This window comes from Fukomys damarensis, unplaced genomic scaffold (genome assembly GCF_012274545.1).
Source record: "Fukomys damarensis isolate Sample0158 unplaced genomic scaffold, DMR_v1.0_HiC HiC_scaffold_17, whole genome shotgun sequence".
Lineage (NCBI taxonomy): Eukaryota > Metazoa > Chordata > Mammalia > Rodentia > Bathyergidae > Fukomys > Fukomys damarensis.
This window is the reverse complement of record NW_022900929.1, coordinates 17578655-17591690: the sequence shown is the minus strand read 5'-3', so window position 1 is coordinate 17591690 and position 13036 is coordinate 17578655. Positions and strand designations below refer to the sequence as shown.

General features: G+C 51.4%; 1 protein-coding gene across 4 annotated transcripts in view; it reads left to right on the top strand.

Moving 5' to 3' along the window:
• Positions 1-13036, top strand: part of Dtx2 (deltex E3 ubiquitin ligase 2) — a 41655-nt gene that overhangs the window by 21767 nt on the left and 6852 nt on the right. For 3 of the 4 annotated variants that reach the window (XM_010618967.3, XM_010618968.3, XM_010618969.3), the window contains exons 3-5: positions 129-765; positions 7136-7236; positions 12155-12295. In XM_010618967.3, coding sequence (XP_010617269.1) covers positions 129-765; positions 7136-7236; positions 12155-12295 — 879 coding nt within the window. The remainder of the gene's footprint in view (positions 1-128; positions 766-7135; positions 7237-12154; positions 12296-13036) is intronic. The other variant, XM_010618970.3, reaches the window with a different exon arrangement.

The following is a 13036-nucleotide window of genomic DNA, read 5'->3' as shown; positions in this document are numbered from 1 at the left end:
TTTTTTTTTTTTTTTTTTTTTTGGTACCGAGATTGAACTCAGGCCCTTGCACTTGCGTGGCAGACAGCAGAACCACTAAGGTAAATCCCTGGCTCAATTTATTTATATGTGCTGCTCTTTTTAAACAGGTACCATGCGGGCAGTACGCAGACACCTGTTCCCACAGCATTCAGCCCCAGGCCGGGGTATCACCTGGGAGTGGCTGGGCGATGACGGTTCTTGGACGGCCTATGAAGCCAGTGTCTGTGACTATCTGGAGCAGCAGATGGTCAGGGGCATCCAGCTTGTGGACTTGGCTCCCCTGGGGTACAACTACACTGTCAACTATGCCACCCACACGCAAACCAACAAGACTTCCAGCTTTTGCCGGAACGTGCGGCGCCAAGTAGGGCCACCTTACCCAGTGACCAGCGTCATTGCTCCACCAGGCCATATGGGAGTTGCCTGCTCTTGCCAACAGTGCCTCCATGGCAGCGGAACTGGCCCTGTGTCAGGCCGCTACCGCCACTCCATGACCAACCTCCCTGCATACCCCATCCCCCAGGCCTCCCACAGGACTGCCATCGTCTTTGGGGCCCACCAGGCCTTTGCCCCATACAACAAACCTTCACTTTCTGGGTCCAGATCTGCACCCAGGCTCAACGTCACCAACCCCTGGGGTGGGGCCCCTCCTGCCCTAGGGAACCAGCCCCTCTTTCGCTCCAGCTTGTCCCACCTGGGACCACAGCTCCTGCCCTCTGGACCGTCCACTTCCAGTGGAGCCAGGTATCTTATGTTGCTTGTCTTTGTGTCCATCCCACAAGCCCTGGTAGCAGGTTGGGCTTCTGCTTTTACTTGGGAGGACTCACCCAGGTACCTGCAGATTTGTACCTACTGCTTTGGTTGTGCCTGCTGCCTTGTCTCATTTGGTTGTGTCACAGTCCTGGACTCTCTGACCTACCATTTTGCTCTCACCACCTATCAGACCTTGTACTCAGGAACATAGGGCTCTGTGGAGCCAATTTATAGTCCTTTTACCTATGCTGTGTACTGCATGGCAAGTGCCAAACTAGTACATTCTGGGGAATTATGTGTGTATTGCTTCTTTCTGTGGACTAGGCACTGAAGATGGTTCTATGAACCACAGTCTTAATTCAGAAGCAAGGTGGGAGCCAGGGTGCCAACTGCAAAAGGTGTCAAGGGTGATCTCACCCCCAGGCTGGTAGATTACCCCAGAGTGTCCTGTGGTGCTCTCATTTCCCCTGGTTAGGGAGAATGAAATCCTAGATCTGGCCCAGACCAAGTTGCGCTTTAACGTGAGAGAGTGTGCCGGCCTTGGCCTGCCAGCGGTGTGGCTGGGCAGGCTGGCAGGGCCCCTCATCCTTACGAGAACTTCCGAGAGTTGGGAGTGATGAGGGTGGGGGCTGCTTTCTGAGGACAAGTGGCCTGGGTTGGTGATGACAGAATTCGTAATCTTGTAGCTCCGTGGTCCCCAGGGAAGAGAGCATTTTGTGATCTGGACTGATGGCCAGTCATCACGTTGATGTCACCTTGTTACCCAGCACTCCATGATGCTTCGCCACCTTGAGAGCTCAAGCTTCCCAAGGTGACAGTGACCTTGTAGGTGGCTTCTCGAGCATCTAGACCTCTTCAGAAGAATTTCTGAGGAGGCTGTGAGTTAAAGCACTGTTATAGGCAGTGTTACATGCCATGCTACGTGAGTGATTTTATTGGTCCTCACAGAGGCCTGAAGGTAGGTGGCACCTTCAGTTTATGGAATGGTACATCCAAGCCTGTGAGGTTGGCCAAACTGCTAGGAAATGGCGGAAGTAGGATTAAACCCACCGCCAAGAGTAAGCCATGTGGAACACACAGAGAGGCCTTGAAGCTGTTGTGGAGGGGGAATGAGGAGGAAGCAGAGGCCCTGGGACAGTGGCTGAGGAGGGACCTGGTAGACATGGAAGGTAGTAAGCTAGTAGACCTTGGGTCTGTCAGAGTTTTTCAGGGCAACTTCCTCCAGAGTAGGAGCATGTATTAGAAATATTTTGGGAATTGGGAGCCCACAGAGGTGTCAGTGGGTCCTCTGTGGACTTTTACATAGACCTGAGTAAGTAGGGTTCCAAGACCCCCTGGTCGTGTGAGTCAGGGAGCCAGCATGTTCTGTCTGCCAGCTCAGCACTGGGAAATGAACTCAGGCATGTGCTCTACCATGGGTGTGCCATCTCTAGCCCTTGTTTATTTTTATTTTGAGAAGGGTCTCATTAAATTGCCTAGGCTCGTCCTGAACCGCACCTAGCCTTCAATTCTTACTAATTATTATTTTTTCTTTGATCAATTTGTTTTGTTTTGTTTTTTGAGACAGAGTCTTATAGTTCAGACCAGCCTTGAACACGCTATGTAACCTAGGCTAGGCTTGAACTTGTTACAATCCTCCTGCCTCAGCCTCCCAAGTGTTGGGATCACAGGTGTGTGCCAACACACGCAGCCTTTTTGTTTGTTTTTGAGACAGGGTTTCACTATATAGTTCAAAATGACCTTGAATTTGTATCATTTCTACTTCAGCCTCCTGAATGCTGGAATTATGCATGTACACATCCCCACCTACTCACCCAGTGGTCTTATCAATTATTTTGAGGCCAACTTTTTTTTTTTTTTTTTTTTTTTTTTTTTTTTTTTTTTTTTTTTTTTTTTTTTTTTTTTTTTTTTTTTTTTTTTTTTTTTTTTTTTTTTTTTTTTTTTTTTTTTTTTTTTTTGGTACCGGGGATTGAACTCAGGTCCTTGTGCTTGCAGGGCACGCTGAGCTAAATCCCCAGCCCCTGAGGGCAACTTTTAAGTAATGCTGTAACTAGGATTCTGGGGTTAAATCAGGTGACTTAGTGAGGCTTTGCTCCCTCTGACCCAGGATGCCATTGGTGTCCCCCTAATAATTTGTCAGGCTCTCCCCCTCTCACCTGAGACTGGCAGACACTGACTGCCACAGGCCAGGTGAGTGGCAGAAAGGTGGCTACTGGGCTGGCAACACTTCAGCTTGGTGCTGGTGGCCATGCAAGCTGCTGCTTGCCCTGCGTTGGGAGCCGGGGGAACCAGGCCAGCCGGCTGTGTTAGTTGACACAGCCTCAAAGCAGCCTGCCTCCTGGGGTGGGTGTGGATCCCTAACTGTTTCCCCCACTTTCCTGGGGCTGGGAGGAGTGTCTTTTCACTTGCACAGCCCTAACCAGGCTTTGAAACACAGGAGTTTCCCAGGCCTAAACTGTAGCTTGGCCCATGCTCCTCAGTCACCCTCCTCTGCCAGGCAAGAGAGCCAGAGGATCATCACTGCCACCTGACCTCTTACCCTAGCGGCGCTGGAAGAACTGAGAACTTCTGGTACCTTGTTCTCCCTAGGGCTGCAGCCAGCCTCTCAGAGCCAAGTAAATACCAACAGTATCTCATGGAGAAGAGATAGGCCAGGCAGGACAGGTCTGTGGACAGAACCACCTCTGCTGCCACTGGCCACTGTAGCTGCTATGTGAGCTGATGACATCCCAGGCTTTGATGGAACCCGTGGTGTTTGTTTGTTTGTTTGTTTTGGAATGCATGTGGTTTCAAATCGCTTCTTGCTCAGTGTGGGGAAACTGGCTGCATGATTTCCTTGTGTTCCCTGGGGATGTGCAGTAATACATGACAAGCTGTGTCATCTGTAACTGAGCTGCTGGCTTTAAGTTTGCCTTGTAGGTGAAATTTATCCTTTTAAGCACCAAAACTTCTGTTCTGAGATTGAGTGGAAAACTTCGCAAAGTGTGTCATGCACACTCCTATCTGAAATAGGTCTGACAACCTCGCATGGCATTTTCATGACTTGGGTGGTGATCATGACCAACAGCTTTGAAACTCAGGGCTGTGTTTCAGCCTGTGGCCTCTGTTCTCCAAATGGCCCTGCTTGCATCTGTGTTGGCCTTGCGCTGCTGTCCTCGCCTCTGAACTTCCTAATGCTGCTGGCCAGGAGCTCTGGCCATGGCTGTCTTGGCTGTATCGTTAGAATCATGGGTTTAGGAGAGGCCTGGCAGCAACTTGCTGTGGGCCAGTGGATCAGTTCTGATCCTTATGAAGGTTCTGTTTACCTCTCTTGTGATTGTTTCCCTTTTCTATAACTGCAGGATTTAAAAGCCTGCCTTTGCTGCCCCTCAGTTCTGGGGAGTCTGGAGCTTCAGATTGAACCTCTCCACTGCCCTGGGGCCTTCTGGAGTTATTCTGATGCTGTAGACAAATTGAAGCTCAAGATGGGATTGACAGCTTACCTGGGTGCCAGCACTTGGGGGACCTGGAACCTCACAGCCTGGGTCATCAGTGTCTTGAGTTGGTGCTGGCTGTGGCCCACATCCTAGGGGAATTGGGTGGGGTAGACATTTTGGATCTCCTTCCTCTCTGGAGAGCCTCCTCAGTCTGCCCCCTGCCTATGACTGTCAGATCCTGTCTGTGTCAGAGACTAAAAAGTTCCCATGTCTCGTGTGCTTGGCTCCATTCGGAGGTGGTCTCCACAGCAAAGCCAGGGAAGCCTAGTAGAGAGACCAGGAATGGGGCTGTGGGTGAGGTGGGCTGGGGATTTGAACAAGGACTAGAGGCACTCTTGGAGAAGGTCACTTAGAAGTGTCCCCACCTTGGGGAGCAGTCTGTGAGCATGAGCCCTCTTGAGGATGGTGGCGGGGATCAAAGAGCCCTGAGATTGTCTTCTGGGGTTTCCGTCTTGGGAACTGCTGTATCTTTGTAAGGCTTGGCTGTGGCTCACCACAGCAGGGACACAGATGGGGAGAGACTGAGAGTGATATGGGGCAGTAGTGAAGTTGGACAGTTTTCTACAGAATGTGGACCTGGTTGAGGGTGGACACCTGGGAGTTGGGAGCCTGCTGGAAGCCTCGCTTTGAGCTGCTTTGTGCTCCATCCCTTGGTGACAGAACCTCAAGTCAGGCCTCCCCATTTCCTTGGAGGGAGGATTCCATTTCCTGGTTGTTCTGTGGGGAAGAGCCACCAGGGGCCCAATCTCTGGGCGGGACCATGGGCTTGCTTCCCCCTTGCCCCAGCCCACCATGTCCTTGCTCATTTCATGGAGTTACAGAGAGAAGCTTCAGTTTTCTGGCCCCTAGATGAAGGCTGCTCCCTCAGAGTTTGCTGGGAGATCTGAGCTGGAGTCACAAGTGGCTTCACTTATGGTACCTCTGAGTCACTTACAAAGGCTACCAGGGGCATGAAAAAAAAAAAGTTAAGCTACATATGGTGGTGCACTCCTGTAATCCTAACATTCTGGGAGGCTGAGGCGGGAGGCTGGCAAGTTCAATCCTATCCTGGGCAATTTAGCAACTTCATGAGACACTATCTAAAAAATAAAAATGAAAATAAAAAGGGGTGGGGATATAGTTCACTGTGGTGACCTTGGTTCAATCCTCAGTATTAAAAAAAAAAAAATAGTTGGAACAGGTGCAGGAAGAAGTGGGACCTGCCCCTAATGACAGTTCAGTGGAACCAAGACCTCATTCCAGGTATCCAGCTCCCAGCCCTCTTGAGTTACCAGGTGAGCGTAGGTCTGTATCTGCCTTTCTCTTTGTGCTAAGAATAGCTAAGGAGAGCAGGAAGCTGCTCATCTGCTAGCCCAGCCACACAGGCCATCTTGTTTGGGAAGAATGTTCCCAAGAAATTCCAACAAAACCTTTCTTCACTCAGGCAAGTACCAGAGAACCTGTCCCACTCCAGAACCCACAGGAGCCCCTGGTGGCCTCAGCTCTGGCTGAGCATGTGGGTTCCTGGTTCGGGTAAGGCCATTCTGCTCCTTATAGTACCCGGGCACAGGATTGTGACTGTGACTGACAGTGGCGTAGAACTGGAGCGGCCCCAGAGGCAGTGGCTGCTTTGCTGGCAGCTGTCAGGGTTGCTGAGTGGGGCCAGTCCCCATTGGCTGAGCAGCAGGCCTGCTCTGGGCTAGGCCTGGCTTTGAAACAAAGGCTCTGTGCTGAGGAGCCCAGCGTGGTGACCATGTGGGAGGGTTTCATAACCTTCATATTTCATCATCTCAGGCAGAGGACCCAGGAATTGGAAGGAGAAACAGCTGGCAGGAGGAGCTCAGTACTCTGCCAAGGGTTCTCAATGAGGAGCTTGACTGAACATAGTTGCTGTGGGAATCAAAGCCTTCATTTTAAAAAATAAATTTTATTTTTGTGATACTGAAGATTTAACCTAGGACCTTCCATGTGCTGGGCAAGCACTGTCACAAACTATGTCTCTGGCCCCAGAGCCCTCATTACTTAAAACATCAAGAACAATTCCTTACTTTGTACCAATCTTAGGTTTATGGGAAAGTTACAAAAATAGTACAGGAGTTTCCATGTGTCCCTCACTCTGTGTCTTCTAGGGGTTTTTGTGGTGGTGATGGCCGTGGTTTCTGCAGTACTGGGGATGAGCCCCGGGCCTTGTGCAGGCTAGGCCAGCGCTCTACACCAAGCGCACCCTGGCCACACTGTCCTCTAAGGAGGTTAATTACTACTGGTGCAATGATATAAACTAAACTCAAGGATTTTTTTTTTCCAGTTTTTCTCCAGCTTTTCCACATCTGCCACCCCCAACACCCATGTCCCTAGATCCTCTGCAGGATCCCACTTTGCAAGTACTTGTCATTCTTCCTGTTCTCTTGGTACCAGTTTCCAGCCACTCTTCATCTTTCATAACCTCACCACCCTGAAGTGGTGCTGTGCTGAATGTCATTAATTTGGGTTTGTCTGATTGTTTCCCATGATTTGAATGAGATGGTGCAGTTTTGGCAGGAATCTCACAAAAAATGCTGTTAGGACCTTCTGAGAGCATCACTTGAGAGTTCATGATACTGCCCTGCCCTGTCCCTGGTGACTTTGGTCAGGATGGCTCGTTAATAAGTGTCCTCTGCCAGTTTCCTCTCTGACAGGAATTCTGAGAGCCTCGTGTGTTAATGAAGCTAGTGAGCTCCTCCTTTAGGATTGTCCTCGGTGTCTCAAGTGCCCCTGAAAACTGGGGGCTCCTTCACCCAGAGGTGACAGGAAAGTGGACACGGGAAAGAGCCTCAGCCGCTCCCTGTTTCTGCTCAGCCTGTGCCCCAGCCCTGCTCCTCGGAGACAGCACCACTATACACTCACCTCTGCTCTCTTCTCTCCCCAAGTGCCTCTCTCCCCAGCGGTCCCTCCAGCAGCCTTGGCAGCGTCCCCGCCACTGTGCCTGTGCAGGTGCCCAAGCCCAGCAGGGTCCAGCAAGCGCTTGCAGGTAGGTGTCCTGAACAGACTGTCCCATGGGGCTGGATACCAGAAGAGGTGGTGGGGTGGGGCCTCGCCACCATTGGCCAAACCCGAGGGCCTCCTGGAGGGCAGTGCTTCTTTCTGGTGATGGTGTAGCACTGGACAGCGGAGCCTGATGACAGCACCCTAGTGTGGGCCTTTCACATCTTTTTAAACATTTTTTTCTGTGTGTGTGTGTCTGTGTCTGTGTGTGTGAGATTGGGATGAAACTCAGGGCCTTGCATATGCTAGGCAAGTGCTGTACCACTGAGCTACACCCCAGCCCTTTTTAGTTCTTGATACAAGGTCTCACTGTATTACTCAGGTTGGACTTGAACAACTTGTGATCTTTCTGCTTCAGCCTTCTGAGTAACTGGGATTACAAGTGCATGCTACCAGTCCTGGCCCTTTTACATTGTTCTGTTGAATGAAATTACAGTCAGAAAAAAAAAAATTTATAGTTAGAAATCGAATGTGGTGGCACATGCCTGTAGTGCCAGCATTCTAGGAGGCTGAAACGGTCACAAGTTCAAGCCTAACTTGTGTAACTTAGCAATTCAACAAGAACCATCTTCAAAATTTAAATAAATAAAAACGAAAGGAAGGAAGGAGGGGTGGAAGGGCTGGGAATGTACCTCAATGCAAAAGCCCTGGGTTTAGTCCCCAAGACCACCAAAAAAAGTGGGGGGGGATTATAGTTAGAGCCACTTTTCTGTCCTGAAATGCTGTAGGCAGGACATCCTTGGGGTTCTTAGAGCCATGTGGCAATACTTACATCATGTCTGGCTCTGAGTAAATACCTTTGACCCATCTAGATTGCTTATTACCTTATTCTGTGAAGTCCTCTTCCAATGTTGAGGCGCCACTGAAATTATTCATAGTAGCTTGCAGGTGCCGCGAAGTATATATAAAGGAAGGTAGATTTCATTGTTTGCAGTCGATGTGGGGGGAATCGGTAACTGAGTTTGTTTTTGGCAGGTCTCTGTCATCACAGGGTGGTTAGATGACAGGCCTGCGCAGGAGACTGTGTGGAGCCTGGCTGCACACCTGGGCGAGTTGGAGGTGGGGGGTGCTCCCGACTTAGTGCTGGAGAGGTGATGAGAAGGGAGGTGGAAGGCCTGCCGGGTCCCACTGTCAGTCGTGTGGTCATCATGACAGTAATTCAGCAGACGAGTAACCAGGGGCTCCTGCACACACGCAGGTGTTTCATCCTTAAATAACTCTGAGGTGGAGACTTTATTCCCACTTTACATTTGATGGAGCTGAAGCTCTTGAGATTTTCAAAAGCTGAGAACTCAACCCTAGATGTTCTGGTTCAGGATCTGGGCTCTTCCCATGATGTTTCAGTGCTCCCGAGTCCGGTGGACCCTTGGGTGGTGATGGCTGTGGTGTAGACAAGTGGAATGTCCCAGGGACAGCAGGAGTGTGGGTGTGCATCTCAGAAAGGCATCTGGAGGAGATGAGGCCCTTCGCCCGTCGAGGGATGGGGGATGCTGGATGAGGAACAGCACGTGAGGTAGAGAAAGCCAGGGGTGGGGAGGGTGCGGAGCTGGAGAGCACTCAGCATGCGCTCCTGATGCTGTAGCTGATGCCCTGGGGAGAGAGCAGCAAATATTCTCAGAGAGTTCCTGTCCACTTTCGGACACTTGCATTGGTGCTGTGGGTGAGTCATCAGATGGCAGTGCAGGACTGTGCCGGTGGAGAAAGGTTATCCATAAACAGGCTGGGCGGCCATATGGCCCTCTTGGTGGCAGGACCTGATGGTGTGCCCTTCAAGGCTGTAACACAGATTCAGGTCACTTCTCCCAGAGGCTCTTAAACATGCCTGAGCATCGTGTAGCACCAACCCCCTCCTTCCCAAGATGCTGGGGACCCTCTAGGCTGCATCCCTGCTTATTTCAGTGTCACTATTACCTCAACTCTCACAGCAATCCTGGAGGTGGGCAGCTTTTTATTTTTCTTTCTTTTACTTGTTTTGTCTTATTTTGAGACAGGGTCTCAGTATGTAATTGAGACTGACCTAGAACTCACTATGTAGCCCAGGCTGGTCTTGAACTCACAGTGATCCTCCTGCCTCAGCCTCCTGAGCGCTGGGATTATAGGCATGAGCCACTAGGCCCGCTCTTTTACTTTTTATTTCTTTGCATTGCTGAGGATGGAATCTGTGGCCTTATACATGGTAGGCAAATGCTCTACCACTGAGCTACATCTCCAGCCTCTAGGCAAGTATTCTAACCTGTTTTATTCAGGGAAAATACCCTAAAAGTTCAGGAACTTGATTCTAGTTGGGAAATAGGGAAGACCAGTGCCAATCCCTCATAAATTCAAGGCTCCAAGCTGGACATGATGGTAATGTCTGTAACTCTCTGGATTGCTAAGGCAGGAGAGTGGCAAATTTGGCCAGCCTGGTTGACTTTTTTTGTACTGGGATTGAAGTCAGGCCCTTGAGCTTTCAAGGCAGGCACCGGAACCACTGAGCTAAATCCCTGGCCCAAGCCTGAGTGACTTAATGACTTAATAAGACCTCAAAATTGACCGGGGATTTAGCTCAGTGGTTCTGCTGCCTGTTTTGCAAGCACAAGGTTCCAAGTTTGAACCCTGGTACCAAAGAAAAAAAAATTGAAAATAAAAAGGGCTGGGAATGTAGATACAGCTCAGTCTCTGAAGGCCCCAGGTGCAATCCCCAGCACTGCTAAATCAATAAGTTGATCAGATAATTAATCCAAGGCTCTGGGATTGATACTTGCTTATTGGGACCATTTTCTAGGACATCAGAGAATGAAGCAAAGGCTGAGAGTGTCCTCTCTCACCTGAGCCACGTTTTTGGATTCAGGAATATACCACACCCAGACACAGGGAGATAAGCATTTGGGGATGGGTTTCCTTAGGTTAGAGTACAACCAGATGGTCATGTTTCGGCAGCACCGTGTGGGCTGGAGGAGCTGTGCCTCCCAGTGATGGTGCTTCCAGGTGCCACTCCCCTGGTACACATTGCCCAGCCCTCGCCTTTGTGGCACAGGGCCAGCTTCCTCACATCCTGCCTGCCAAGGAGGAAGCAGCATCTGCAGCCAGGCCTGGATCTTGCACTGCTGCTCAGGAAACCGCTCAGGGCCCACCAGCCCGGGGGGAGTGACAGAAACTCAGGAAACCAGAGCAGTGGCCGACCAGCTTGGCTCTCCGCCCTGGTCCCTAGTGAAAGGTTAGCTTTTAGTTTCTAACAGGGGTACTAGTATTTGGGGGTTGAGAGTCTTCGAATGGGGGCTGCACTCTGGGGTGTGAGTGCGCTCAGGAAAAGCCATGGCTGCTGCCCGAGCTGTTTGGGTGCTTTATCCCTGAACCCCTGTTGCTGAGGGAGATGAACTGGCCTGCTCAGTGCCCCAAATCCATTGCAGTCATTGCTTGATGTCTCAGGTACGGGGTGGTTTTCAGGCCTCTCACAGGAAACTAGAGCCATGGAGCAAGACTCCTTTGTCCCAGGTGACTACATTGAGACTGGTGTCTGGCTGGAGTTCAAGGGACTAGGTTCTGTGTTGGACAAGGCAGAAGTGACATGACACTGGCTGGTGATAGTGGCCCTAGGGATGTCTTCATCCTCAGCAGACACATACCTGTGCCTCCTCCAGATCACGCCTGCTGAGGGAAAGATGGTCAGCTAGAAGGTGCATAGATGATTTCAGCTGTGAAAGTACCGAGAAGATAAATAAGCAGGGTGAAGGAGCTGGAAGTGGGCAGGGCATGTGGCCCGGTCCACAGGGTGGTCAGGGACACTAAGGCCTTCTCAGAGGTGGCGCTTAGGACCTAAGTGGTGTTCTGTGGGGGTTATGTACCCATCAGAGGACGTGGCTGGTATAAAGCCTCTGGTTTCTCTTAAGAAACATTGCTCCTCTTTCTGGTCTGCCCCATCTTTCAGCCACCTGTGCCAGCTGTCATTCTGTCCCTCTTAACATTTAGTTCCCAAGGGAGTTAGTTACATCTGAGCCCACCAACAATCTTGGGAAGCAGGTGGCATTTCGGTGAGCCAGCAGCAGTCCCCTCAGAGCCCAGGCTCAAACCTGGATCTTCCATTGTGCACTTTGGTCTCTGGCCACAATGTCCCCTGCCCAACTCAGCTATGCTGCCCAGGCTGCCAGTGGCTAGCCTCTGCCTCTGTCCCCAACTGGGCATGTTGGCCAGGTTGAGAGCCTTTGATCTTGTGGAGGCCACAGTGGCCGGCCTGGTGGATGCACAGTGGCCTGCTGCAGCTCCCTCTCTGGTGGCACCAGTGAAAGCCACGGCTGAGGGCCCTGGGTTCCCTCAGTGTTGGAGCAATCCCCAGGGGCGATGTTCCCACCTCAGCAATGTCACTGAAGCCGTGTCACCTAGATCGGTCACGTGGGTTATAGAAAGCAGACAGCACCCTGCAGGAGGCAGTATGACTACAACCCAAGAGGGTGTGGTAAGGCCTGGAGGTGCCAGGGGTCACTGGTGAGACTGAGCCCTTGAATATAGCCCTGCTGGGGAGGCCCATCCCTGTTTCTGCAGCTTGGCCATGCCCTACTATGTTGCATCTGCTCCCCATCCCTGCCCCTGATAAGGGGAGAGGACACCCAGAACTGCTCAGGCATCTTCTGGGGTAGTATTTTGTCCTCTGCTCTCCTATAGCAATGGGCCTTGCCCCCTGCATGCTCTAGGGATAGGCTAGGCAAGTACTTGTGCAGATACCTGGGGACCTGAGGCTGGGCACTGGTGATAAGGCCTGGTTACCAGCCTGGAACGCAGACCTGGCAGCCTCCAGATTCTCCAGAAGATATATAGGTCCTGGGAGCCATTCTTGCTGCCATCTTGGACTCGGCAGGGTTTGCGGATGTTGCGTGCCAAGTGCTCCTTCTAATGTTTCTCCCTGCATGTCTGATCTTGCACCTGTGCAGGCATGACGAGTGTGCTGATGTCAGCCATTGGACTCCCCGTGTGTCTTAGCCGCGCACCCCAGTCCACCAGTCCTCCCGCCTCCCGCCTGGCTTCTAAAAGTCACAGCTCAGTTAAGAAACTAAGGAAAATGTCCATGAAAGGTAGTTCCTGTTCACACATGCTCTCTGGCCTCTGCTAAGCCTCTTCCGAGTCTCACTGCCTCCAACTCTGCCGTGCAAATTGCTCTTCCCTGACCTCCCTAGCCCTGCCTGGCTCCCTGTGGCCCTTTCTTCCTGCCCTCGCTTGGCAGCAGAGGTAGCTTCTGGGAATCTTGTTTTCCAGGCACAAGGATCCCGTAAACATCAAGGTGCATATGGAGCCTGGCTAGGGATGATGGGATGACTGTCCCTCCAGTGCTGCTGGTGTGTGTCTCAGGAAGGGCCACTGCCATGGGTCCCAGAGCTGGGCCACTTGGCAGGTTCTCTGTTAACCATTGCCATGCCTGTCATATGTCCTAGGAAGAAAGGGATTCAGAGCCATGGAAGGAATGGCATTTGTGGTAAGACTGGCCTGGTAGTAAGTTCTGAGCTGTTCTGGTGGTCTATGAGGTGTCATGGTAGTGTGCAGGGCTGACTGGGGCCCTGCCAGCCTGGGTTGCTGTCGAAGCTCAAGCCACTCTTGGTTTTGTGACCTCTCTGGTGTGAGCAGTGCCTGTGGCTTAGGTTGGCTGGAGAGGACTAGGAAGGACAGGCAAAGCACAGTGACAACTGCTCTGATTATGGCCTGTTCTATCTGATCCTGATCCCCACCCCATAGAGCAGGAGTGGTATCCAGGGATGGGTGGCTTTAGGGCTCCTGACCCCAACCCTGGGCTCCACACAGGCTGCTCTTAGCTGCCTTGG